We start from the raw sequence: 26,078 nt of genomic DNA on the forward strand, positions 1-26,078 counted from the left end.
GACACTGTGCCACCTCTGCCTTACACTCTTTCTGGATTACTTGAATACCTGCTTCATGGAGATGCCCACTCCTAACCTCAAGCAGTTGAAGAGAAGAGGGGATAGCATTATCTACAAGGAGTAGCAAGGAGGCTCCTCACAAGACTTGCCCTTCCTGTATATGTGCAGGAGCACAGGAGCCCCAAGCCTGGACAAGCCTGTAGACCCACCGCAGATAAACAGCCTGGGGCAGCTGCCAGAAGCCAAAAGTTCAGGGATTCTAAGGGGGAAAACGCCCTGGCAAGAACGGAAACCCAGCCAAAATTAGCTTTGATCCTCTCTGCCTGTCCTTTTGGAAAAGGGTCTCCTCCCCTAGTTTTTTTCCTGCTCTATCCTCACAAAGGATCCAGATGGTGTTCAAACTATAGCAAAGAAGGACCTGAGAACAAAAAAAGAGAAAGAGAATTCCCCCTATCCCCAAGCATGTCCTGTTTCCCAAAGTCTTTCCTGACCCGCTGTCTGTCAAGTACAAATGTCTATACCTTTGACCACAGGCTGTCAGCTTCTGGAGTTTCATGAGATGCACTCCACACCTTGGGTGTGAGGTATTGACAATGTTGCCAACCACAGCTGCCTCCATGTGGGACCAAGAACCAACGGGATCAAAGGGCAACAGTCAGGCTCCAAAGAGCTGATGGCACTGGGGGGCTTCAGAACCCAAAGGTCCTGAGGTGGAAACGCACCATGTCTCCTCAGACCAGGGCACTTTCAGGGTCTTTAAGCATACTGAGATACACACACACACACACACACACACACACACACGCACACACACAGAGCTGATGGTGGGAGGGGAGGTGGCCACAGCACCTGGTGCATTACAGTGACTGAGTCTGCTTATTTGTCATTTATTTTTAAAATATATTTAAACAGCAGCAATCACTTCCAAAATGAAAAAAAAAATACAATTTTTTAGAATAAAATTATAACGTTTATAATGAGTCAGAGAGAATTGAAGGTACAACTGAGAATCAAATCACGCAGCACTGGGGGTGGCTAGAGAAGCCAAGGTCCATTAGTTGAGGGGGGGCAAGTTGACAAGAGGCTCACCCAACCTGTGACGTTTCCACCCTCAAATTATACCCCCCAACTCCCCATTGATGAAACCAGTGTCCTCAGGGTTAGAGAAGGAGAAGCAGCAAAGAGCTGGCCCTCTGGGGGGGTCCCCCAAACCCAGCCCCCCCCACCAGCCAGGGACCTGCTAATCGACCTCCTCCATGTTGCTGTAGGTAGGGGCTGGGCGGTCCACAGGGGGGGCGAAGCGTTCAGGGGCTGTCCGCGTGGGGGCCACCTCGGGGGCCTGGCCAGGGCCTAGTCCCTGCAACAGAATATGAGGACAGGGGTTGGGGGCTGCCCAGTATGCCGCCTGGCATCCCGGGGGTGCTGGCTTGGAGCCCTGGCACCCAAGGGAGGGTCCCAAGGCAGGCGCAGACAGCAGCGGCGTTTGAGACAGAGAGACAAGATTGGACCTGAACAGTCTCGCTTTATTAACACTTTAAATACAGGAAGCTGCTTGGGCAGGGCTAAGCCCCACACCAAGGGAAGGAGCAGCACAACGAATGGACAGGAAGACAGGATACCCACCCTAGGATGCTCTGCCCCTGCAGGAGCCATGATCCCCACCCTCTCCCCTTAGATACACACACTGAGGCCCAAGCCCAGAGTTGGTCCCCACCACAGAGACAGGCATGGCCTGGCAGGCAGGTAGTGGGCCAGCTCCTGACAGCTGCCTGCAGGCGACCTCATCTCCAGGGACTCTGGGATACCAGAGGATAGAACACGTTGAGCACGAGGGCCACCAAAGCTGCCACGGTGCCCAGAACAAAGTACCGGAGGCAGCCCTCATCTGGTGTGGTAGGGCCACGTGGCGGAGGGCCCACCCATTCTTGGGGCCCCCAGGGACCCAGGGGCACAGGCCCCTCAGGTACTGGCTCCTCCTCGGCCTCCAGCTCCTGCCAAATCCGGGAAGCCTATGGTGTGCGGAAACGGCTATCAGCACCCAGGGTGGGGAGGGGGGTAGTGGTAGAGGGACCCAGTGTCCCCAAGACCCCTGGCCATGACAGTCCTGCCCAAGGTAACTGGCACTAACTCCCTACACATCCCAGGTCAAGAAGCAGAGAGGTGGGCAGGCAGGAACCAATTGGGCCATGTGCAGGGATGTCTAGGCTGAGAGCACCTCAGGAGGTGAAACTTGACAGCATTTTGGCCTTGAGAAGCTCCCCAATCAACATGCAATTTCCCCATGGGGGTGGGGGATAGCTGGTCAGTTTTCTAGCCCAGGTTTCCCAGAGCTGCCAACGCCAGGATAACCTGGCTCCCTCCCACCTACGTCCAGATCCTGACCACTGTCTTCTGCAAGGAGAACAGGACAGCAAGGAGGAGACCAGTCCAGAAAAGAGATTCAGCGGTGCCCACCAACAGGGCCTGTGGCATCCCATGTCAGTAAGAGAGACAGAAGACCCCAAAGGCTCAGCGGGGACAGACGCTCACCTCAGGGAGATGGCCACACTAGGCAGTGGCCCGGTGAATAGGCCCTGTCCTGATGCACATCAGAACACAGGGACGATCACAAGTGAGGGTCTGTGGGCTAGCATGTGGGGAGCGTGCAGAAGGAAAGCTGGAGAGTATCAGGTACAGTCTGGTCATGGCACCGCACCCAGGGAAGTTTGGAGCAGCTACCTGCCCTGTGCTAAGTGGGTGCCTAAGCACACACCAATCAATGACAGCGTGTTGGTGCGTATATACCTCTGTGAGTGTCCCTACAGCCTGAGCATCGCTCTGGCTAAGGCTTTGGCATAAGGGAACCCTGTCTGCGACTCTTAAAAATCCCAAGGCTCCAGGGGCCTAGGGCTGGAGGAGAGAAGGCTGTGCCCCACCCCTTCCATCTGTGAGTTGGGCCCCACTAGCCTGCGAAGCCTCCCCATGCCTCACCTGGCTGGCAGCAGACTCAGCTGCAGGGCCTAGGTCGGGGTGGTGCTCAGAGTGACCTGCCCGGGGGGGCCTCTCCACAGGAGAGTTCCGCCGGCGGTAGAAGAGTACATAGGCATAACGCGTCACGACCTGGCTCTCGTCTACCGTTGTCACCGTGCTGTCATCAAACAAGCGCCAGCCTACAGTGAGGTGGGAAGAGTGTAAACACAGCTGTACCACCACCCCTACCATCTATTCTGCTGACTGCGTGTGCCCTCACCCACGTCGCTGCGCTGGCTGCTGCGGTCATTGGGCAGGCGTGCGCAAGCAGTGTAGTGACCACCAATCATGCCTCCGTAGTGGTTGATGACAGCATACAGGTCGTAGCTGGGCAGCTGCTCCTCTTTCTGACCGATGCAGAACTTGCTCAGGTCCAGGTTCCTGCGGTGCCAGCCAGAGAGTGGTTGAGACAGTCAACAGGTACCCTGGATGCCTACCTTAGCCCCCGTGCCCTGACTGTAGTCACCAGGGGCCACTGCTCACCGAACAGGGAACTCCACCAAGTCGTTGATCTTGTCACGCCAGATGAAGCTGCGAAAGGAGAAGCGCTTGAGCTGGACAATGAGCACATTCGGCAGGCGCCACAGCAACAGCTGCTTAGAGGCCTCACGGTGCTGTTTGCACTGCGGGCAGTACCTGGCAGGGGACAGAGGCGGGGTCAAGACCAGCAGATCTCCACTCCACCCTGCCCCACTACCTGCCTGCTGCCCTGTCCTCACCAAGCCTCCTCAGGTGCCAGCACCTCAGGCCGCGTGAAGAGGTTCAGGCACTGGTCCAGAGTGAAGTGGCCAGCACGGGCAGCCTCACCAGCAGAGCCTGGGTCCTCAGCACATTCCAGCTCCTTGGAGGCTACCAACACGAACTCCTGCAGGCGCTCGTTGTTCCGCCAGACTAGAGCCAGACTGCAATCCTCACCCAGCTCTAGGGGGTTATCGCCTAGAAATGGGCAGGGCAGGGAGTCAGGCAGCTGTGGAAAGCAGGCAGCTCAAGCCACCCCAGGGCTTCCTGCCACAGCCTCAGATACCTTTGTCCTCTAGCCGCTGTTCTCGGTTGGATGCATCAATTTTATAGATAAAGAACTGGGGTGTGTGGGCATTCATGGCTTCACTTGGGTGTTGGTATCCGGGCACGGCAGCTGTGAAAGAACACGATAATCAGAGCTTCCCTGTCTACCAGGGTCTAAAAAAGCTTCCCCCAACTTCCTCTATCCCACCAAAGCCTTTCATCAGACTTTTACCTTCAGGCCGGGACACCCTCTCACCAGCAGGCAAGGAGCCAACTTCAGCAGACACACTGGCCAGCATCTCAGAAGAAACTCCACTGGTACTGGGCGCAGGGCCCCGATCAGGGGATGCCCATGCCCGGGGGACCCCTGTATCCCCTTCAGCCACAGGGGTCACCAACTGAAGTTCAGGAGGCTGAACAGGGTCCCTCTCACTGTCCCCAGCCTCCAGGGAGCTAGTGGACAGCATTGTGGTGCAGCCAGGGCCCTGGGACTCCAAGGCCATGCGGCCAGGCTGGAAGGGTGGCTGGAACACACTCACAGAGTACCTGGCAACAGGTAGCAATGCAAGTAAGAATCCAGACCAGCCCATCTGGCACCTCTGCCCTCCACCCCTGCCCCCCAGCTACCCCAACCTAATCCAACCACTGGCACCTACCGGGCATAGCCCTCTAGCAGCTGAGCAAGACGGGCATAAGTGAGCCGTGAGGCAGGTACACTGACCAGGAAGGGGTAGCCAATGTTCTCAGGGCGGCAGAGGCTCTTGTGATCAGGCCAGTGGGTTTTCTGACAGAGCCTGGAGAAGGGAGGGGAAAGAATAGGGCCTGAGCCCCACCTCTACACTAGGTTTAGCCTCAGGCCCTGGAAACTGGGTATGGCAACCCTGCCTCCCCCACGGCCTGGCAGAGTGGGTTGGCAGGTAGAGGGCTTAAAACATATGCATCTTAATGCAGAGAAGAGATAGGGTGGCATGTGGTGGAGGGGAGGGCAGGCAGGAAGGGGGTAAGCCACAAGGGTCCTCACTGGTTGCAGTAGCCCACACGGTAGCACCGGGTACAGCGCTTCAGCTTCTCATCCTCTGACTGCTGCTTCCGCTGGCAGGCTGCACACTTGGAGATAGGGATGCTGGGCACCTGGGGGCGCTAGGGTGGGTCGTCTGGCTCAGCAAGGCCAGGCCAGGTGAGGCTGCTCCCCTCCCTCATCAGGGCCCTGTGCCAACAGGTTAGCCCCCACTCACCTGTTGCACCTCAAGCACCACCACCCGCTCCTTAGCCAACTCTGGGGACAGCAGCTCAAAGCAGAGGAGCGTGTCAGAAGGGGACACAGTGTCCAGTGAGTGGGAGGGCAAGAACACACGGTGGAAGCGATTCTTAATAACCTTGAGACAGAAAACACACAGATCCTATGTGAGGACAAGCCCTTTCCCTTATGCTTTCCCAAAGCACAAAAACAAGGCCTGGCTTTGATCTTGGGTCTTTGAGGGGAGGTGTGGAGATTGTGGTCCCAGAGAAGCATATGCCTCTGCTGGCACCAGCCTCAGTGCCCAATGGAATCAGGAGCCTAGAGAGTCACAGAACCTCACAGACCAAGACTGGGGCAGGTATCAAGCACACCAGCTTTCCACACCAAGGGCCTCTACCCTGCTGTCAACCAGTGGGCCCTGTTGAGACCGCATCATGGTTACTGTGGAGGGGCCGCATTCGTGGAGGTTGCTCCCTACCTCTACCCCTGTGAGGAAAGGGACACTGCTGGACTGCAGGCTAGAAACTCTGGGGAAAATAGGAAGGAGAAACAGAATGGAGAGAGAGCCATAGCTGGGAGAATGCTAGTCCTACAGCTCAAGCTCCTTTGAAGAATGAGGAGCAGCTGGGGGCCTACACGAAAAGGGGGAATAAATCTAGATGGCTGGGAACTGAGGGCACCTTGGTCACATAGCCCAAATGCCTGGTTTCAAGGCCACAACCAATAACACACTGCTTCTGTGCAGTCACACGTACATTTGCGTGTACATTACAGATGCAAATGACCACACATGCACATCCACATATTGTGGATACAGACGTGTCCATATGCATAAGAGCCTGGGAAGGAGGGACGCACCTCAGCCAGACGCAGGTTCTCAGGCTTCACGTGGACACTCTGAGAGAGGGAGTCCAACACTTCACTCGCACTGGAGTTCTCCTTGCTGATGCTCACCAGAAACTGGGGTGACAAGAGTAGAGTCCATGGGGAAGGCAGACCAGGGTCTCTGGGATAACCCAGAAGTACAGGCTTACTTCTCACCTTGATGGGCTTGCTATGGGGCTCCCGCGCAAAATAGAAGACAGGGAGAACCTTCTGCTTCTGCGGCAAGGGCACCGGCAGGTACAGGAATGGGTCAAAAGTGATGGAGACCTGCAAATGCACAGGGGCCACTGAGTGGCCGCAAAGAGGGTGGGTGGCAGGATGCTCATGTTTTCTGAGAGCCCCATCCAGGCCCCTGGATGGCTCTCAGGGCCTCGGAGCCAACTAGCAAATTGTCAGGCTTGAGAATGCTACATGGACCATGAGAGCCATGAAGAAAGAACAATCTGAGTTTTTGACACTTGAGGCCCTGCTCGACCAATCCACTTTATCAATTTTCCCCCCATCTGTACCTCATGTGCCTTTGCAATCTTACCCATACCCCACCCCAACTCACCTCACCCTCACAGGGCGGAAACTCACCCAGCCTGGCCTCTGCAGCCCACACAGGGCCTAAGGCCTCCCCCTCAGCACCTTCACCCAAATTCTGCCCTGCAGCACTTAAAAGTGCACGTGCCTCTGACTCCAGTCTGATCAGGCTAGCTAGGTCAAGCCAGGGGGTCTCTTTCTAGGGGAACCCATCACACCTTCGCACACACAGGGCACACCAGCTTCGACTTGTATTGGCCCTGAAATAGGTCCACGATGAAAGAATCATTCCTCATCTTGTGCCGCTGCCAGGCTTCCTCAGCTACCACCTGAGGAGCAGAGTGGTGAGGACCAAGGAGACCTGGGGACTAGGAGACATATCCACCTCCACCCCCAACCCTGACCTCATCAGGGCGCCCGTCTGAGTCCACAGTCTCTGTGTAGGGCTTATTCTGAATTCGGTTCAAGTCCTCGTGCAGCCCATCCAGCAGGAAAGCCATGAACTCCTGGGCATCATGCTGTGCATAGCCTGTGAACTGGCTGGCTTTGCTCGCCACAATGGCCTGGATGCAGGGGCAAGATATGAGCATGGAGCCCCAGCACCCAGCGTGCCCCTCGCTGGCTGACCCTTCCCGCCCCTTCCAGCCACAGATCACCTTCAACTTGGAGGGCTGGAAGGCATGGTGGGTTCCCTTCCACAGTGCCCGGAGCAGCACAGCAAAACCGATGGCCAGACGCCCACCAGTCCCGAGTGGGTTGTTATAGTTGATCTCGGCCTCAAAGGAGCGGTCTAGGGACAGCAACCAAGTAGAGGTGTGAGCAGGGGAAGGTATCCCCTATCCCCAGGGCTCCAGACCCTGCGCTCACCATGGAAGAAGTCCCGCAGTTCCCGAGTATTGGACAGAGACTGAATGACGCTGTTCATGAAGCAGGTGTTGCCTAGATTGACAAGGCCAGTGAAGCCTGGCAGACACACCTTCTTCTCTTCCTCCTCCTCTTCCTCCACACTATCTCCACTCACTGGGCTATGGGGCATTGGAGGCACCATACACGTGGGCTTGGGCTGTGGGAGCAAGAGGGGCATGAGAGAGCAGCCCTGAGGCTCTCTAGTCTTCATCCTTGGGCTTCCCCATGCCGGGATTCTCACCGATGCTAGGTGTGGCTCTGGCTTTGGGGTTACATGCTCCATGGGGGTGCGGGCTGCCACACCATCTAAGCCTGTGTCCTCAGATCGAGCCTTGGGCTTCTCCTTCTCCACACCCCGGGCCTCTTCCTGGCCTGTCAAGGGGTGGGGGGCACTTCCCGGGGGGGTTGAATCCAGAGGGGTTGGACCTGTCGGCACGGCAACCTTTGCACCACCCACTGCACCTTAAAAAGGGGGAATGGGGGGGCTGGTGGTTAGCAGCATGTGGCAGGGGGTGGGGATCTGGGTCATGAGGACTGGGTGATGAAGGGAGCTCGTGTGCAGACCTCGTGCAGCTGGGGCCTCCAAGCCCCCCCAGCGCTGACTCTGCCGCTTATGGAGGCAGATGTCAATGCGAGAGGCCGTGAAGCAGAAGGTGCATTGCTCTGGCTCGATCAGGTTCCTGCGGGAAAAGGCTAAACTCAGGAACCTAGGTGGAGGGAGTATCAGGCTAGACAGGCCAGGGTAATGGAGCCCAGGGTGAGACAGGCACAGTGGTGGAGCTGGGCACCACCCACCTGAGCTTCACCTGCCAACGGAAGGTGGTGTGGGGCCCGCAGCCCGGGTGCAGTCTCAGGAAGTTTCCATCCCTGCAGAAGCACAGCAGGGCCAGGGCAAGAAAAAGAGCATGAGACACCCTGACCTGCCTGAAGCACACTGTCTGCCCCATGAGTCTTCCCGCCCACCCACCTGGTCTGGAAGATAAGCGTGAAGTCCTGCTCGCGGAAAAGCACTCGAGAGGTGTCCCTGCGGATTTCCTTCACGTACACGTGCACCACCACTGAGTCCGGCCCCTTCTCATAGGAGTCATTCTTGACAAATGCCAGGTTCACCATGGACTCAGGCTCTACGTTGAGACCACAGCTCAGCACCACCCAGGACAGGTTCCAGACTATTCCTATTCTACTCCCTACCCACCCACCAACCTTGCAACCCAACCTAAAGCTCGGCCTGCTGGGCCCCAGCCCCACCTTTACCATCCACCAAGGTTGCAGCATCTGCTGCCACTGCCATCTCCTCTTTGGAACGGTCACCTTTCTCGGGGTCTCTGCTCCGGGCCATGGCTGGGGACACTGGATCATTCCTGGCGGACACTGCCTTCTCTCCTGTCAAAAGTTCTAGATCCTCCTCTGAGCCCAGGAGGCAGGTCTGGGGGTTCAGTGGTGGTACACGGAGCTGTTCCTCAGCCTCAGCCTATTTACGGCAAGATTGTTTGCAGAATCAGCCCTGGGTCTGGCTGGTGGCTACCCACTGCAGTCCACACCCTTTCCTCTTGTCTAACAACTTCCAAGCAGGCACGCCAATCTCACCTGGGTGGCTGCCGGCTCAGCCAGGAAAGGGGGGGCATCACCCCGGGGTCCAGGGCCATCTCTGGACCCTTCCCCTTCTGGCCCTCTGCGGAGATGCACAGCTCTCTTGGCGCTGGGGCCTGCCTGGGCCCCAGGGCCAGCCCCTGTGCCTGCCTCACCACGGCCCTGGGCCCGCTTCTGGTTCCGGGCCTCCTGCTTAGCCCGGCGGGGCTCAGGGCCTGGCTCCGAGGCAATGGGAGATGCTTCCTGCCCATTCTCCTGGCACCGCAGCCCTGGCACCAACTCCTGGGTCCCTAGAGGTTTCTTCTGCCAAAGATACAGCAGTCAGACTTGGTCAACTACAGTGAGTATCCCTGCCTTACCTTGCTCTGGAACTTACCAGGAGAGAGGGCCACATGAGCATAGGCACCTTCTTGGGCAGTGAGAGCTGCAGGAGGCCACCTTTGCGAGCCTGCACTTTGGTACAGGAACCATCTATCTCAGCATAGAAAACACCACCCCACTGCCGACCACCTGGTGACAGAGTGGAAGCAGTGAGCTGGGGTAGGAGATAGCCAAGGATTCAAATCTACTGCTAGGCTCAAAGCAGATGAACAGACCTGGAAGCCGCACCACACAGTCTGTGTCCGTGAAAGCAGCATCTACTTCATCCAGCCTCAGGGGACCAGCTCCCACACGCAACTTGACAATCACCTCATCAGAACTCTGCCTCCAATCCAGCAACAACTCTACAGAAGGAGTTCCAAAAAGATTGTGAGGGTCTCCATGAACTTCTGATGAGGATAAGAAGGCACCAGACACCAACCCTGACAAAATTGTTCTAGACAAGGGCTATAACCCCATGACCCCCCCTCTCCCCTAGCAGTCTAGCATCCAGAAGGCCTGTACATTACTCACCCTCTTTGGTATGCTCCTCCTGAGGAGCGGATGCTGACCCTGACAACAAAGGAAAGAACAGGGAAAGGATGACAGGTGGGAAGCCTCCAAGATTCTAACACCCACCAAACACCACCTTTAGGATCTCAGCCAAGCACCCCAACTTCAAAGCTGAGGCTCTACCCAGCCTGCCATTGGTCCTTCTCTCAGCATCAGATCAGGACAGAAGGAACAAAAAAGTCATCTCCCAACCTCTAATCCATACACTCAACAGGAAGGGAGGAGCAGAAGGTCATGAGCCCTCTGGGATTGACACTACCACCTCTCCTGGGATCTCCATCCTTGCTCTCCTGGTTTGCTCGATCCTTCTGCTTCTTCTTACTGGTGGCCTCTTCCAGTCCCAGGGGCCCTCTCCTTGGGCCTGTGGTGCTGGCCCCTCCAGACATCTTGAGCCGCTTGGTCGACAGCCAGAGTGCCCCAGGGTCGGCAACGGCGTCTGGGTCAGGGCTACGGCGCTTTCTTCCTGGCCCAGCTATCTTGGCAACTCTTTGTGGCCAAATCCTCCAGCAAGGAACTGACAGCCTAATGAGAAGCAAACCAGTGATCACTACCAAGGCCCCAAATTTGCTCCCTGGTCAGGCCCAAGGCTTGGCAACCTGGGACACTTCTAACCCGACAGAGCAATGTCTCTCCATCACCTGATCTAGCCCTGGATACTCTCAGACTATTCCTAGAGGGAAACAAAAAACACAAGGAGCAGCCACTGCTGGCTGAGCATCCTATCTAGGAGGTCTGCCATGAAGACCCACAAAGGAGCCTCACTGAGGAAACGCCAGGTCAAGGCAGCCACAGCCTGGGACCAGGCTCCACCATCAATCTGGAGAGGAGCCATGGCTTCAGCCCACAGACTGGTGCTCTGAGCAGGGTGCTCACTTTCCCTTCACTCTCACTGGCTGCTTAGTCACCACCCGAGAAGTAGGAGGTGGAGGAGGAAGGCAGGAAAGAGGGAGACAGGCAATCAAACAGCAGGAGGACAAGGCTCTCTGGCTGAAAACAGGCCCAGCCCAGCTGCTACCACTGACCAGGCAAGCTCTTGAGATTAAGGCACCTCACCTGCCACCGGCCAGTTCCCACCCTCCTCTGAACCTGCTTCTATGCATTACTCCATTTATTTCTTTTTTTCTCCTACATCTGGAAAGATTTCTCTCTCCAGTTGCTGTCCCATGCAGACAGGGAATTGCAAAAGCCAGGGTGAAAAGTGCATTCAGATGTCACACTACCGTTTCAGCAGCAATCCTGCCCCAAAACCAAGGCAGGACGGGCATCCAGTTTGAGACTGAAACCCTTCCTTCCCAGGTCCACACATTTATCAAGCTCTGAGCCTGAGACCTTCTACCCATTTCCCACAAACCCACCAGTGGGTTCTGGGCTGTTTCTCCATCCAAAATAACGTTCTCAAAACCGAGATAAGGTGGGGATGAAGGAACCATGGAACCAGGACCCCTAGCAGCCTCAAGCATGGCCTTAGACAGTAGCAGGACAGATAGTGATTAGTCTGTGTTCCCAAGGGTTGTGGCTATGAGGGGAGGGGTAAGATGTTCTTCTATGGGTCAGATGTGGGACTAGTGAGCTGCATCTTCAATGACGACAGGTCCAGAGCAGAGGGACAGACATCCTCCGCCTCTTTGCTCCCAGGCCCCAGGCGAACATCGCGTCCCTCCCCTTTCCTCCTGGGACATTAAGGAGGGAAAGGGGCTGTCTAGAGATCCAAGGCCGCGCGGGATTACTGACCACAGACCGGCGCCGGCCAGACTGCAACCCAGCTCCAGCCTCCGAACCCTGGGCCCATCACCACTACCACCTCCTCCAGGAAGCCGCCCTCGCCCGCCGCCAGCCCTCTCCAAGACCGAAGGCCGGTCACGGGCGTAGAGTAACGGCCCCGCCTGCACCAGTGGGCCCGGCACCCCGTAGGGCTCGAGGGGTGGAGGCTGGTGCGGCCCGTGACCTTGAACAGGCTGCCCCGGGCCGCGTAGCGGCCTCCCGGCTCTGGCGAGAAAGGCAAGCAGCGGCCCGCCCCACTCACCGAGCGAGGCCGCCGCCGCCAGCCCTCTTCGGGCCCTGGCAACCCGCTCTCGGTTCCGGTTCCGGCGTCAGGTCGGTTCCGGTTCCGGCGCGCCCCTCCCCCGTCCCGGCGCCGCCGCCACCGCCTCAGCTGCTTGTTTTGTTTCGACTTCTAGTTACGGCCGCGGGAGGTTGAACGCAGAGCCGATGACGCACTTCCGGCGGGAGCGGGCACGCGGCGACGGGCAGCTCCGGGGCGGGCCCGAACGGAGGAGGCGGGGCTCCGGTGCCTCGCTGGGGCCCGGCTGGTGGCGGCCTCTATGTTCCGCCCAGAGAATCCCACCCTCCCCAAATCAGAGTCCAGATAACACAGCGATTCACACTGGTTTATTGGGGGCCTGGCCAGGCTAGGGACTTTCCGTGCACAAGCAGTAATGCGTGCGGGGCGGGGCTGGGACTGGGATAGGGCTGGGGCTGGGGTCACTGGCAGGTATTGTAGATCTGGACCTGCAAGTTGATAGCTTGAAGCACGCTGCGCATCCTGGCTTCCAACCCATCCAGCTGAGCTGCTTTGCCCTCCAGCGCCCGCTCATTCTCTTCATAAGTGCCTTCCAGCTCTAGGAGAGACAGGTCTCAGCAGAAGGGTCCTTCTTTCAGAGTCCCACGTCTCTGGCGCCCACACGCTGCCAGCCTCACCTTGCAGCCGCTGTAGCTTGTCTTGAGCTGCCTGCAGCAAGTCCCGAGCTTCATCTCGCAATTGCTCTGCCCGCACCTGCGCAGCCAGCACACCCTGGGCCTTGCGCTCAGCCAGGGCCCTCACTGTCTGGTACTGGTCGCCTAGTGGGCCCTGCAACAGCTAAGGAAATAGAGGGCAGAGTCAGGGTGGTGACCCAGTGGAGGCCCAGGCTTTACCGCCACTGCTTCCAACTGGCTCTGCCTCAACCCACCTGTTCAGCCTCCTGAGCTCGACCCTGGGCACTGCCTGCTGTTTCTTCAGCACTAGAGGCTGCCAGGCTATTCCCTGCTCGTTTCAATTTCAGAGCCTCTAGGAGTCCATCCAGTTGCTGAGCCCGCTCATCTGCAGAACTCAGTGCCCGCTCTGCACCTGACATCCTCTCCTGCACCTGCCACAGGTGGGTTCAGGGTTAAACAAGTCTATGCAGCATGCTCATAACCTTGCCCCACTGATGCCCCAGAGAGACGACACCTGGTTCAGGGTCTGCTCCGTATCCTGTGTGTCAACCATTGCCTCCTGGATGGCACCCTGAGCAGCACCCTGTGCCCGCTGGGCCTCCTCCAGTGCCGCCTGTACCGTCTCTGCCTTCTGTTTCTCACCCTCGGCCCGGCTCCTGGGGAAGAGAGGTAATCAAGACCCTCAAGTATCAGAACCAGGTGTCAAGGATGGGATCCAAGGCTGGGGTCAGACCGTGCCCGCTGCGCATCCTTCAGTAGCTGCTCCGCTCGACGCACATCTCCCACAGTACGTGCTAGGATCGTGTCCACATCTGCCAGGCTCCGGACCCGCTCTGCAATCTCGCCTGCCAGATGCTGGATCCGCTCAGGTGACGCTGGGATGGAGAGCTCTAGCACTCGTGTGGCCACCATCTCAATGCTATCAGGATCAGCCCCCTCCTCTATGGGGACACAGGCAAGGGCTTAGAGATACAGATTCCCCAGCACAGGCATGGGGACACAATCCTGGGGTACAGACTCAGGGACCACACATGGGGTATGGATTTGCTAATAGGCATAGGGATGTAATCACAATGACAGGGACTATACGTAGGACATAGATTCAGTGTCATGGACTTGGGGACTACATATGGGCAAGGGCTCAGGGCCAGACATCCTGAGCCCTTGCCCATCTGTGGTCACAAACACAGGTACAGTGCAGGCCCTGACCCAAATATGAACACAAACACGGGGGAAACACCACATGGCCTGGGCCACAAGGGAGGCTCACGGCTGAGGAAGTCCTTCACACTCTGGATAAGTTCCCGCAGTTCCCGGTTGGCCTGTTCCACCTGTCCCCTGGAAGCATTAGCCTTGTCCAGGGCTGCCTGGGCCCGCTGCTGTGCCTCGCCTGCCTGCCGACGGGTCTCAGCTACCTGGCTGAGGATGCCACCACCTTCTGCCAGTGCCCGCTGCAGTTCTGCCTGTGTGTGGCGGGCCCGACCCAGCGCCAGGTCCGCCATGGCTGCTGCTCCACTGCAGCTGAGGCCCCCACAGCGAGGCTGCCCATCCTCGTCCCGACAGCCGGCACCCCCACAAGGGCTCGTAGCACAGGGTGCATCTCCCGGGGACCCACACACCTGCCAGGCACAGAACAAGTCAGGGCCCAGTGGAAGGAACATCCACACCCACATGTCCCATCCCACACTTGTACCTCACCAGTTCATTTATGCCTGTCAGGCTCAGGGTGTGGGTACGGGCAGAGAGCTCGCCCAGTGCCTGCTGGTTGGCCATGTGCTTGCGGTTGAAGTTCTCCCTCTGGGCACCCATCAGCACCTCTGTCCGGTGCCGGGTGCCTGCTGAGTGGCTCACAAGGCTGGGCACTGTCAGGGCCGATGTGTTGGCACGACGTTCTGCCTCTGCAGACAGGCTGTGGGCATGGCGGATGCTGTCATAGGCACCTAAGTTGGACAGAGGCAGGCAGTCAGCTGAAGGTCAACCCTGATCCACCTGCCTAGTTGGCCAGCAACTCACCCAGGAAGTTTGAATGCTTGAGCAGGTCCAGATGCTGGTCAAGCTGCCGCAACGTGAGATTAAGTGCAAGCCCGTCTCGCTCTAGACTGCTTAGTGCATGGTTGGCATTAAAATTCTCATCCTGTACATCTGTAAGCTTTGCCTCCAGCTGGGTCAGGTGTTCAGTGGCCTCCCCAATTTCACGACTGCGTGGATGGTGGAGAGGTGTTATTTATAGAGGCTTCAGCCCAGTGCATTGGGTCTCTGCCCTATCCCACCATGTGTCCTCAGCCCCATCTGTACCGTAACTCCTCTGTGGCGTCCACGAGCTTCGCAGCAAAGGCAGCTGAGGCATTGCGGGAACCCACAATCCCTTGCACGGTGCTCAGCTTCTCCTGTATGTGCCAGAAGCTGCTCTCAAAGGCACCCAGCACACCCGTCTGCTGCAGCTCCTGCACCCGCTGCTCCAGGCGCCGTGTACGGGCAGCCAGGTCCTGCACCACACGATCCCAGTCCCCGAAGCATGCGTGGCAGGGGTGGCAAGCAGGAAAGATGCCTGAGAAGCCACGGGCGCACTGGTCGCAGCGCACTCCAGACACGCCTGGGCGGCAGCTGCAGTGGCCTGTGGAACGGTGACACTGAGGTGTGTCTATCCCACGAGGGTCACAATCACAGGCTGCAGGAAAAGGGCAGGCCACAGAGTTAGGGTGCCAGTGGGGCATCCTGGGAAGTCCTCATCCACCCTGGCCCCGCTAGCTCCCTCACCACGGCACTGCAAACCAGGGTCTCCCCAGTGCAGCTCCTGGCACTCAGAACATGTTCGCCCACCGAAGCCAGTACGGCAGTGGCACTGTCCTGTGAACTAGAGTGGGAACAGGGCAGAGGTCAGGGCCTCAATCAGAGGCTGAGCCCTCAAGACTTGAGGAAGGCAGCTGGCCCCCATCTATCTACACAGAGATGGACAGGAAGGTCTCATACTTCATTGCAGGTGGGGCCTCTGGATCGGCTTGGGTGGCAGGCACAGGGCTGGCAGCCACGGCCACTGGTAAGGTTCCAGAAGTTGGGGGCACAGCGGTCACAGCTAGGTCCCTGGACATTGGGGAGGCATGGGCACTGCCCACTGCTTTGGTCACAGTTGCACCGGTCGGGGGATGGGCACTGCTGGGGATCTGTGCCCAGCAGGTTGCAGTTGCAGCCTGTACCAGCCAAGATGAGCACAACAGTCAAGGGGAGCTGGAGCAGTGGAGCCCCACCCCAGCCACCTCTCCTATACCCACACTCACGGTGACAGCTCTGTCGGGCAGCCTGCCCATGGAAGCCAGGCTTGCAGTGGGCACAGTGTGGCCCCTCTGTGTGGTGTAAGCAGCGCAGGCATTGCCCCGAGTGGGGGTCACAGGCATCAGGGTCCGTGGGGTCAATGTTCCCATTGCACTCACACGGTTGACACCGGCCGCCTGGCCTTGATGGGTCCCCAAAGTGCCCAGGGGCACAAGCTTCACACCGCAGCCCTGCCCACAGTCAGGAGGAAGGTGTGAGTGCTCAGCCCAGCTGGCCCATCCTTCTCCCATGCCGGCACCTTCCCCACACACCTGTGTAGCCTGCCCTGCAGTGACACACGATCTGCTGGGAGTACCCATCCCGATGGCAGGAAATAGCAAAGTGCCGCTGGCTCCCAGGACCTTCAGGGCAGGGACAGGGCCGGCACTGGCCCCCATATGGCAGCCGTGGGTCCCCGTGGAAGCCAGCAATGCATCTGCAGGGAGGAGGAGGAAGATCTGGGTCATCCCTGAGCAGCCTGCCCACCCACCAGCTCACTCACAGCTGCTCCAGGCTCACCTTTCACAGTGTTCACCCCCTGTGTGATCACGGCAGCCCAGACAAGTGCCTGTGTGGGTGTCACATTCGTCTGCATGCCCGTTGCAGACACAGGGCCGGCAGCTAGGGAATCCCCACTGGCCACGCTGGCAGCGGTCACAGCGAAGCCCAAAAGCACCAGTTCGGCAGGGGCACTGCCCACTAGTCGCTTCACATAGGCCACTGAGTGCCCCCTCAGGGCTACACTGGCAAGCTGGGGGCAAGGCAGAGGCTCAGCTAGGGAGGGGGTTTGAGGGGAATCAGGGTGAAGTCAGGGTGGAAGGTCAGGCAATGGAAGAGAACTTCAGTTGATCAGGGCTGAGAGTAGGGGGTCCAAAGCAGAGTTAGAAGAAGGAAGAAGCCAAGCCAAAGGGAGGACAGAGAAAGGTAGTGGGGAGAAGGAGAGAATAGGAGAGATGAAGGGGCAGGTGAGTACCTTGACAGCCTGTGGGGCCAAAACCGTAGTAGCCAGGGGCACAGATGTTACAGCGGCGCCCAACTACTGCTGGTTTGCACAGGCATTGACCACCATGGGGGTTGCACTCAGAGCTCAGTGAGCCCTGGGGGTCACACTGACAGGCTGTGGGGAGAGGGAATAGGGAAGGTCAGGCTGAACTCCACACCTCTGCCCCACCAGCCACACCACAGACACTCACGCAAGGCTCCGTTGTAGAGCAGGGTGGACAGGCTGATGAGGAGTGGGTCACAGGCCTCGGAGGGAGGGGTCTTGCTGGGCATCAGACCCTCCTCATGGCATCGGTAGCGTTCAAAGGTGGCACGACGCTCCAGAGAAGCAGCATCACCCCCACTAAACATCTCCAGCACCAGGACACGGGGCAATAGCACCAGCTTAAGAGATGAGCAAAGAAGAGTGAGGTTCAGCCCCAGGACCATATTGGAACTGCCAGAACACTAAGCTCGGCACTACTATGGACCTGTCTCTTCTGTCAGACCCCTTCTCTACAGCCACCACTACAGGATCCATCCCACAGGAACTGCCATCTTGGTTGGTATGGGGAGAGGGAACTATTCACCGAGTCAATGAGTAGGCTGGGTCCAGAATAGGGGGCCTCAGGCTGGGCACTTCCTCCTGTTCGCACTAGCTTGAGATGCAGCTTGTAGGAGACACCAGGCTCAAGGCAGACAGGTCTGAGAAATACCATGTACCTGGGTAGGTGAGGACAGATATGGGGTCACCCAGGGTCTCCATACCCATCATCTTGGGCCTCCTACCCCACATATCACAACCAAAGCACTGGCCAAGAAAGAGACCAGGGCTGGGCCAGGTCCCAGATAGCTGAACAGCCCGAGCTGACACAGAATGTGTACAGAAGATTCCCATAACGTGCCTTCACTGGAATCATCACCTGTGCAGACCAGTCTTGCAGAAAACATTCCATCAGCCTTGCAACCTCACATTTCCCTGGCACAATAACTTGCCAATTTTTCCTCAGTGACCTCTTTACACTTCCTCCAACCTCCAATCACTGCTCCTTTTCACCTAGACTGCATCACACCTGCCTGCACCGCCCCCCCCCCCCCGCCATCATTCCCATCAGCCTGCAAAGCCATGCTGAGGTTCTCTCATCTCCCCTGAAAAAAAATCTTTATTCAGCCTCTAAATCTCTCTCTGGCTGCTGCCTGATTTTTTTGCTCTCCTGCCCCAAATCCACTCTAGCCTCCCACTCTAGGGAGCTTTTGCCCCAACATGCCAGGGAGACAGACTGTCCCAAGGTCACCCAACCTTCATGTAGCCAAACCCAGCAGGCACTTCTCTATTCTTATCTGCTCCAGCACTCAGTGGCATGTGATGCGATCAGTGTGCCTTCCTTCCTGAGACACTCTTCTCTTAGCTTCTGGGATCCTGTCCAGACTCCTGATTTTGCCTCATCCCCTAGCTCTTTCCTCTCTCTCTATTGGCCTCTAACACTAGACTACCCCGGAGCTCGGTTATGGCCCTCCTTCCTTTCTCTCCTCATTTAATCTGGACCTGCATCTCTTGTGGCAAGTCCCCAATTTACATCTCCTACTTAAGCCCTCCCAGTAATTCCAGACACAGGAATCCAACCATCCACTGGCCTTGTCCCCCATGTCTAAGCATCTCAGAACTGCTCCGTCCTATGACTCCATCTCAGTAAAGAGCCCACACCATCCAGATGCCCTATTCAAAAACCCTAGAGTCATCTTTCCACTTTTTCTTTCCTACATGTCTAAGCCATCAGCTCTGCCACTAGAACTCTCTGGAAACTTCTTCTCACCACCTCAACTACTACATCTCTATCCAATCTCCTGTCACTTAGCTAACTCAATAACCACCAGCAGATCTCTCAGATTCTACCTTGGCCCTTTAGGTCTATTCTCCATTCAGCAACTAGAGAAGTCTTCATTAAATATCTGTAACAGGTACAGCTAGGTTCATTATGCCATTTTCTCTGCTTCTTCATATTTTAAAAAAAAATTTTATGGCCGCACCCAAGGCATATGGAAGTTCCCAGGCTAGGGGTCTAATCAGAACTACAGCTGCTGGCCTATGCCACAGCCACAGCAATGCGAAGCTCCGAGCTGCATCTGTGACCTACAGCATAGCTCACGGCAATGCCGGATCCTTAACCCACTGAGAAAGGCCAGGGATCGAACCTGCAACCTTGTAGTTCCTAGTCATATTCGTTTCCCCTTTGCCATGACGGGAACTCCACGTATTTTTATTTTCACATGGAAAAAAATTTTTTAAAGTAAGGTGATGAAATAAAGATATATGAGGAGTTCCTACTGTGGCACAATGGAATCAATTGCATCTCTGGAGCACTGGGATAGAGGTTTGATCCCCAGCCTGGCACAGTGGGTTAGGGATCCGGCATTGCTGCACCTGTGGCATAAGTCACAACTGCGGCTCAGATCTGATCCCTGGCCCAGGAACTCCATATGCTGTGGGGCGGTCAAAAGAGAAAAAAAAAAAAAAAGATACATGAAACAAATACTGGAGTTCCCATCGTGGCGCAGTGGAAACAATTTTGACTAGGAACCATGAGATTGCAGGTTCTATCCCTGGCCTCACTCAGTGGAATAAGGATCCAGCATTGACGTGAGCTGTGGTGTAGGTCGCAGACGCAGCTCAGATCTCGCGTTGCTGTGGCTCTGGCGTAGGCCAGCAACTACAGCTCTGATTGGACCCCTAGTCTGAGAGCCTCCATATGCCGTGGGTGCAGCCCTTAAATGACAAAGGACAAAAAAAAAAAAAAAGAAAAAGAAAAGAAAAGAAAAATGAAACAAATGCTACCGCAAACATAATAAAACATTAATCGGACCAGTTACATCCCTGCCCGGAATACTCTGATACCCTCCTGACACTGGATGAGTTGCCATTAATTCCTGCCTTGGCCACTGGAACTTGGGCCCCTGAAGGAGCAGGGCTTTCTCTGTCTACTTCCTTCCTCTGACCAGTGCCATGCCCAGTGGCAGCTGACGAACAGCACTCAGGAGGAGGAGGCACTTAAAGAAACAGATGAATGGACAGTGGAGTCTTCCAAATGCAATGAGGGAGCTTAGGGCTGACCCACCACCCCTCACAGTTGTAGGTGCTAGGGTCCTCACCTGGTGCCTGGCTGCAGAGTTCCTGGGATGTGGTCATCCTTGGGCAGCACGTGCCCACATGGGCTGTGGGCAGATATGGGCCCTGGACGCTGCACAGTCAGTTCCAACTCTGCCCATTGCTCAGGCACCTGGGGAAATGTGATGATGAGGAGATGCTCCCACACCCAGAAGTGTCAGCTCTGGGTTAGGTGTCGCAAAGTCTGACCTGGGGCTCCAAGCGCAGCAACACGTCATAGTCCATAGCTCTTGGTACAGAGGCCACCAGGAACTCCATTGCCTGGCCTTCCCGTAGCCTAACAAAGCCTGGGCCAGTCCAAGATGGAGTCCCCCCAGGGCTTGCCAGACGCTCCACCACATCAACCACCTGGGAGACATTGCAGCTGGGGGTGGGGGCTCAGGCAAGGCACTGCCTCTTCTGCCACAGCCTGTCCCCAAACCCCAGCTCTCCAGCTGAGGCCCTGCCCAAAGCAGACACCCTCCCCACACAAGGCACCACCCATAACCCTCCCTCTCCAGCCACGGTACCATCCATGTCCTGCCCTCCAATGCTGCCCCCCTACCTGCCCTCGGGCTTCCTCAGCCTCCCAAGTTAGGTGGTCAAGGAAGGGCCGGAAGTAACCTGGCTGCACCTGCTCACAGCGTCGACCCACCATGTGTTGGCGGCAGCGGCACTGACCTGTGGCTTCGTTGCATCTGGGGAGCACGTGATTACTCAAAAAGGACCCCCATCCCGCCCAGGATCTTTTCCCATCCCTCCCAGGGCCCCTTCTACAGCACTCACTGGGGATCCAAGGCACCACCTATGTCGCAGTCACATGGACGGCAGCCAAGCAGGTCGTGGCTCAGGCCCCAGTGGCCAGGCTAGGGGAGAAGAGATTGCTAGGGGCCAGAAATAGACCTTCCTGCTGCCCAACAGGGAATCCAATTATGGCTCTCAGCCTCTACCACTTCTTGGGGAAAACATGGCTCCTAGACCACTCGCTCCCACCCTTGACCTCCCAGACCTGAGGCCTCTCAACCAGCAATGGACCCACCCAGTGGGGCATAGACACCACCCCCAGCCCTGTGCTCTGTGGGTAAGGGCGGAACTCCAGCTCCCTCCAGTCCCACCAAGCAGCGGTTGCAGCCATGTCCAGTCACTAGACGTTTGCAGAAACAGGCTCCACTGTTGCGGTCACAAGGGGTGCCCCCAGGCACTGTGCCCCGTGTGTCACATTGACATCCTGCAGGGAAGGAGACCCATCAGCACTTTGGGGAGCTGTGGCAATGCTCCTGTCTAGTTGGGTCAAGAGTACGAGCTCAAGGGTTAAGGTCAGCACAGGAGTTAGGACAGGAAAGACATACGCTGGCAGCCTAGAGCGTCACTGGCACTGAGCCCAAAAAAGCCATCACGGCATTGCTGGCAGCGAGAGCCCACCACATGTTCTTTGCAGCGACACTGGCCCGAGACCAGCCCCAGGGCAGGATCATCATGGGGATCACAGCGACCACCATCTTGGGAACCCATGGGATCACAATCACAGGCTGAGGGCAAAAAAGAGTATGGGGTTAACCTATGCCAACTTGTCCAGCAGCAGTCATCTCCCAAGCCCCCACCCTAGATTCCCAACCTAGTTCTACCCTTTCCCCCACCCCAAATCCCTGCAACCAGGACAGGACCCTGGCACCTCAGCTCCTATCCCAGGATCACCCTCTCCCATGTCCAATTCCAGCCTTACAGCGGCACACGCCTGGGTCTCGCAGGTCTTTGGTTGGGTCACGGTAGAAGAAGGGTCGGCAGAGCTCACAGTGGCGTCCAGCTGTGTTGTGCTGACATCCATCACACACACCTCCGCTCACATTGCCAGATGCCAAGTATATGGCCATGTCGAAGTGGCAGCTGTGGGCATGCCCATGGCACTCGCACTCTTGGGAGAAGGTGGGGAAGAGCAGGGCAAAGGCCACTTGAGGGATCATGTCCTGAGGGTAAGGGGCTTAGGGGTCCCCAGTACCACCTTAGGGTCCTGCCACAGGCCAGAATTTGTGAGCAGAGGCTCTGGGACTTTAAGGTTTCGGCATCATACTGGACCTCTAACCAGAGCAGATGGTGGAGGAGGGCTGAGGGAGTCTCCAGGGACATCAAGACCTGGGCACACTTCAGACCCAGCCTAGGCATTAGGGGCTTAACCAGCCAGCTCTAAGGTTGGCCCAGGACACAACAAGGCCACAGAGTTCTGGGGCTATGGGGGCCGGGATCTCACTCACTCTTGCAGGCATGACTGTGCCCATCCTCAGCTGGATGCCATGGCAGATCATGATAGAAATCCTGACACTGCTCACAGTTGAGGCCACGAGTGTTATGTTTGCAGATGCAGGCCCCATGAACCTAGGAGTGTGGGCAGGCAAGTGGTCAGCACTGTCCAGCCATGCCTGTCCCTGCCCCCGGCCATACTCCAGCCCGCTGAAGGCCCTCACCATGCCCTCAGCATGGGCTGGTGCCCCAGGGGCAGGTGCACACTGTGAGGCATGTCCATAGCAGAAGCAGTTGCCACGCACAACCAGCTCGTAGAGGGCATAATAGTATTTCTCTCGGATCTCCCGCCGTGGGTCAAGCAGGTTGTCCCCCAGTGTGTGTAGCCGTGTCAGGTTCACCCGTAGGTTGGTAATCTTTAGCAGGTCTAAGCAGGGGGAAAGTGTTAGGGACCAGCTGGCCAGATAGGCTCTTGCTGCCCCATGCCCACCCAGGGGATGAAGCTGCCAAGGTCACCTTGGGAGACCTCCTGTCCACAGCTATATGAGCTAAATTGGACTTGGCACCTGCCCTGGGAAGCACCCAAAATAGCTACTGAGGCCCCAAATAGGCACCAGCCGGACGCTGGGGCTGTGCCAGGCTCAAAGAATGGAACACTTACTCTGGATCCGTGGGCTATAGGGGTCTGGGATAGGGATGGCAGGGTCCAGCACACGATATATGACCTGGATGGGCAGAGAGTCATAGAGATGCTAGACCTGCCTCAGGCCCATCATGCCTGCTTTCTGCCCCAGCCCAGATCCCAGCCCTCACCTCGCCTTCAGTGGATGGCTCAATCTCTGAATAGCGGGACTCACAGACCACGTCATCCCAGTGCCGTGGGGGCGCCAGTGGGACTCCTGGGAAGTCAGCCCCACAGTCATAGGAGAAATAACGGTACACGTGCCAGGTGCGTCCAAAGTCTGCTGATCGCTCCACCAGCATCGCAGCAGGACGAAATGTCTGGGTGGGGAGCGTGGCTGATCAGTGGGCCCAAGGACCCAAGCTCAGGCCCATCAAGAGCTCTGCCCTCAAGCAGCTCACAGTCAGGTAGGAGTGACCAAAGGAAGCCAAGCAAGGACCAGGAAGGGCAGCCACCTCTAGTAGGGAGACTCAACGGCCATGGGGCCCAGGGAGGCAGCACCTGACCCAGCCTGGGATTGGGGCAGCACGTGCAAAGGCCTGGAGGTGGGAGGCAACAGGAGGTGTGGAAGATGAAAGAGCCTCCCAGACAGCTAGAGCACAGCATATGAGCACAGGGAGGCTGGGTTGAAGAGCTGGGACTCTGTTCAGGGGCAATGGGGAGCCAAGCAGGGTGCTTCAAGCAGGCTCCCAGACACACAGGCACCTTGAAGGTCATAATGAGGTGCGTGAAATGGAACTCAGCCTCCAGGTCCAGTTGGATGGTGACCACGGGGACACCTGGGGCAGGAGTCGGAGGTCAGGGACTTGAGGCTACTGATGGGCAGCCCTGCTAACCCATACCCCACCCACAGCCTCACCATTCTCTGACTGCCACCAGGCAGCCCGGCGCTGTGGTGCGAAGCTGGTAACTACATTTTGGATCCGATGGCTGTTTGGGTTGTCTCTAGCAGAGAAGGGGCGCCGAGAGTCACACAGGAAGCATTTCTTTTCGTCCTGGGTTGGGTCAGGGTCAGGGTCAGTACCTCAGCCAGTGCCAGCCCCACCATGACTCAGCCCCCTACCCTAACCCCAGCCACACCTGCAGGTGACTGACGATGCAATAGGGCTGGGGACCATGTAAGCCACAGGTGGATGAGGCAGTCAATCTGTCAGCGCGGCCCACCAGCAGGTCACCTGTGGCAGGGTAGCAGCTTCCTCTTGAACAGCCTGGCAGATCAGGGGCCAGGGCCTGGGCCAGGGTGGTAGTCAGCACTGGAAACAGGGGGTCAGCCAGTTCTGCTGTGCTCTCACCCAGGAGCCTCAGGGCCAGCTATCCTGGCACCCACCATCACATCCCACCACACCCAGGCCTTCACCAGGCACTCTCACCACTCAGCAGCAGGCCCAGTTGAAGCTGCCAGGGCCTAGGTTGTCCCCGCAGGTCCCTCCCTTGTTCCCCTGAGGCCCGCTCCATCCTGAAAAGAGAAGGAATCGGGATGAGAGGCCATGAGAGGTTTAGGGCCCATGCCCACCTACCCCCTCCCTTCGGGTCCTTTGCTGATGCTGCCTGTGTGGGTCCTTGGCTGATTCCCCACTCGGTCCTCTGTCTGTCCAGCGGTCCCTCCACTAGCTGGGAGTCCGGCGACTTTGAGTAAAGTTGGGAAGCACGGCAGAAAGCAAAGCACGGAGCGGATCTCAGGCAGGAGCACAACATTGTGCAGAAACGCCCCCCCACCTCTCTGGAAACCCTCACTCCGGAAACCAAACACAGGCTGCTCACTTGCAAATCTTTACCGTGCTCCCAGGCCCAGGACTATACAGAGCCAGTGGAAGGTAAGCGTTTGGGGCTTTGAGCCTATATAGTTAAGGGATGCACCAAGCAGAGCTCATAGCATAAGCAAAGGAAAGGAGTCTGATCTTCGAGACCTCAAGTGGCTCACAGAAACTAGCCTTTGTCTCCAGTGTTCTTGGTGCTGTGGAAGTCACCATAAATTAGGCTGTTTAGCCCCAGGGCTCCAGCGTCAGCGGGGAGGTGGAAGGGTGCATTCAGGGGTGTCGAGCTCCCCTATTTAAGGATGTAGGAAGCTTTAGGACAGCTTGGCCAGAGGGACAGGACATCATGAGGGTAGGGAGAGAGATAGAGAATGGCCCTCCCCTGCTCAGGGTCTCTATCTCCCCCCGGCCCTACAGCAAGTAGGCAGAAGTGCATAGTTTCCCAGTATGAAAATGGGTGCCAGGCACTGACAACAGACCAGAACAGTTGCAAGTGAATCCAGATCTTGTGGCTATTTATCCGCTCCAGAGCTTCTGGCCCGCCGGGAGTGCCTGAGCCCGGGCTTGGAATGCGCGCTGCTCTTGCCCCACCCAGGCCCCTGGGACCGAGGCTGGGACCACAGACTCTGAGGGTCTGTTAGGCCCTGTCGAGGTGACTTTGACCTGCCACAGCTGTACCCGCTCTGTGGTCGGTTGGAGAGAACCCCGGAGCTGCGGGCCCAGGGGAGAAAGTTGGGGGTTCTTCAAGGGAATCATCAGACTTCACCAGGAGAGTATGGGGAAGAGGGTAGTCAGTCTGCTAGACTTGAAGAGTTGCTGGGAGTTGTACCAGTTTTCTGGAATAGGGGTCATCAGTTACCCTGGGGGTCTTGCAGTCAATCTGAGGAGACCAGGATACTAGAGGTGGCTCAGAATGTTAGATCACTCAGAGATAAAGATCTATCAGGATTTCAGGGGCACTAGATGGCCTCAGGGAATTTTACCTGACTTCTCAGGTTTCTCAACGTCAGAGGGCTGCTAGAAGACATTTTGGTGTCACATGGGGTTCTCTCAGGATCAGCAGGTACTCAGTAGTGTCTCTGGTCTCTCAAGGTCAGGAGATTCCAAAGTCATTCTGCAGTCACTCTGAATCACCCAGGTAGTCCCAGAGTCCCTCTTACTGGCATCCACAGAGAGCACTCAGCAGAT

General features: G+C 57.2%; 2 protein-coding genes across 18 annotated transcripts; both read right to left on the reverse strand.

The window, feature by feature from the left end:
- Nucleotides 1-871: 871 nt before the first annotated feature.
- Nucleotides 872-12,297, reverse strand: USP19 (ubiquitin specific peptidase 19). Of its 17 annotated transcripts, none has more exons than XM_047774063.1 (27): nt 12,117-12,296; nt 10,353-10,615; nt 10,055-10,093; nt 9,757-9,885; nt 9,537-9,670; nt 9,158-9,460; nt 8,825-9,041; nt 8,538-8,694; nt 8,366-8,437; nt 8,135-8,250; nt 7,812-8,026; nt 7,532-7,727; nt 7,321-7,454; nt 7,069-7,227; nt 6,883-6,993; nt 6,296-6,406; nt 6,113-6,214; nt 5,250-5,390; nt 5,036-5,154; nt 4,671-4,808; nt 4,247-4,560; nt 4,034-4,144; nt 3,729-3,945; nt 3,493-3,645; nt 3,230-3,390; nt 2,971-3,149; nt 872-1,357 (listed from the first exon to the last, which is right to left on the reverse strand). In XM_047774063.1, the coding sequence occupies exons 2-27, from the start codon at nt 10,477-10,479 to the stop codon at nt 1,241-1,243; spliced, it is 3,972 nt and encodes a 1,323-aa protein (XP_047630019.1). In that variant the 5' UTR covers nt 10,480-10,615; nt 12,117-12,296; the 3' UTR covers nt 872-1,240. The 17 variants fall into 17 exon arrangements, with proteins under 17 accessions (XP_047630019.1, XP_047630012.1, XP_047630007.1 ...); XM_047774056.1 differs by having other exon boundaries at nt 7,812-8,032; XM_047774051.1 differs by having other exon boundaries at nt 7,812-8,032; nt 8,819-9,041.
- A 169-nt stretch (nt 12,298-12,466) lies between these two features.
- LAMB2 (laminin subunit beta 2) lies at nt 12,467-24,792 on the reverse strand. The gene is made up of 33 exons (XM_047774033.1): nt 24,685-24,792; nt 24,507-24,592; nt 24,217-24,389; nt 23,996-24,131; nt 23,842-23,915; nt 23,268-23,456; nt 23,116-23,179; nt 22,679-22,881; nt 22,469-22,589; nt 21,943-22,131; nt 21,569-21,748; nt 21,335-21,447; nt 21,006-21,085; nt 20,785-20,917; nt 20,430-20,588; nt 20,225-20,352; nt 17,668-17,800; nt 17,290-17,482; nt 17,070-17,213; nt 16,616-16,847; nt 16,369-16,532; nt 16,063-16,287; nt 15,758-15,975; nt 15,545-15,641; nt 15,083-15,455; nt 14,801-14,985; nt 14,486-14,727; nt 14,058-14,406; nt 13,521-13,728; nt 13,302-13,443; nt 13,042-13,218; nt 12,791-12,950; nt 12,467-12,711 (listed from the first exon to the last, which is right to left on the reverse strand). The coding sequence occupies exons 2-33, from the start codon at nt 24,589-24,591 to the stop codon at nt 12,575-12,577; spliced, it is 5,406 nt and encodes a 1,801-aa protein (XP_047629989.1). The 5' UTR covers nt 24,592; nt 24,685-24,792; the 3' UTR covers nt 12,467-12,574.
- Between the last annotated feature and the right edge of the window lie 1,286 nt (nt 24,793-26,078).

This window comes from Phacochoerus africanus, chromosome 1 (genome assembly GCF_016906955.1).
Source record: "Phacochoerus africanus isolate WHEZ1 chromosome 1, ROS_Pafr_v1, whole genome shotgun sequence".
Classification (NCBI taxonomy): Eukaryota; Metazoa; Chordata; class Mammalia; order Artiodactyla; family Suidae; genus Phacochoerus; species Phacochoerus africanus.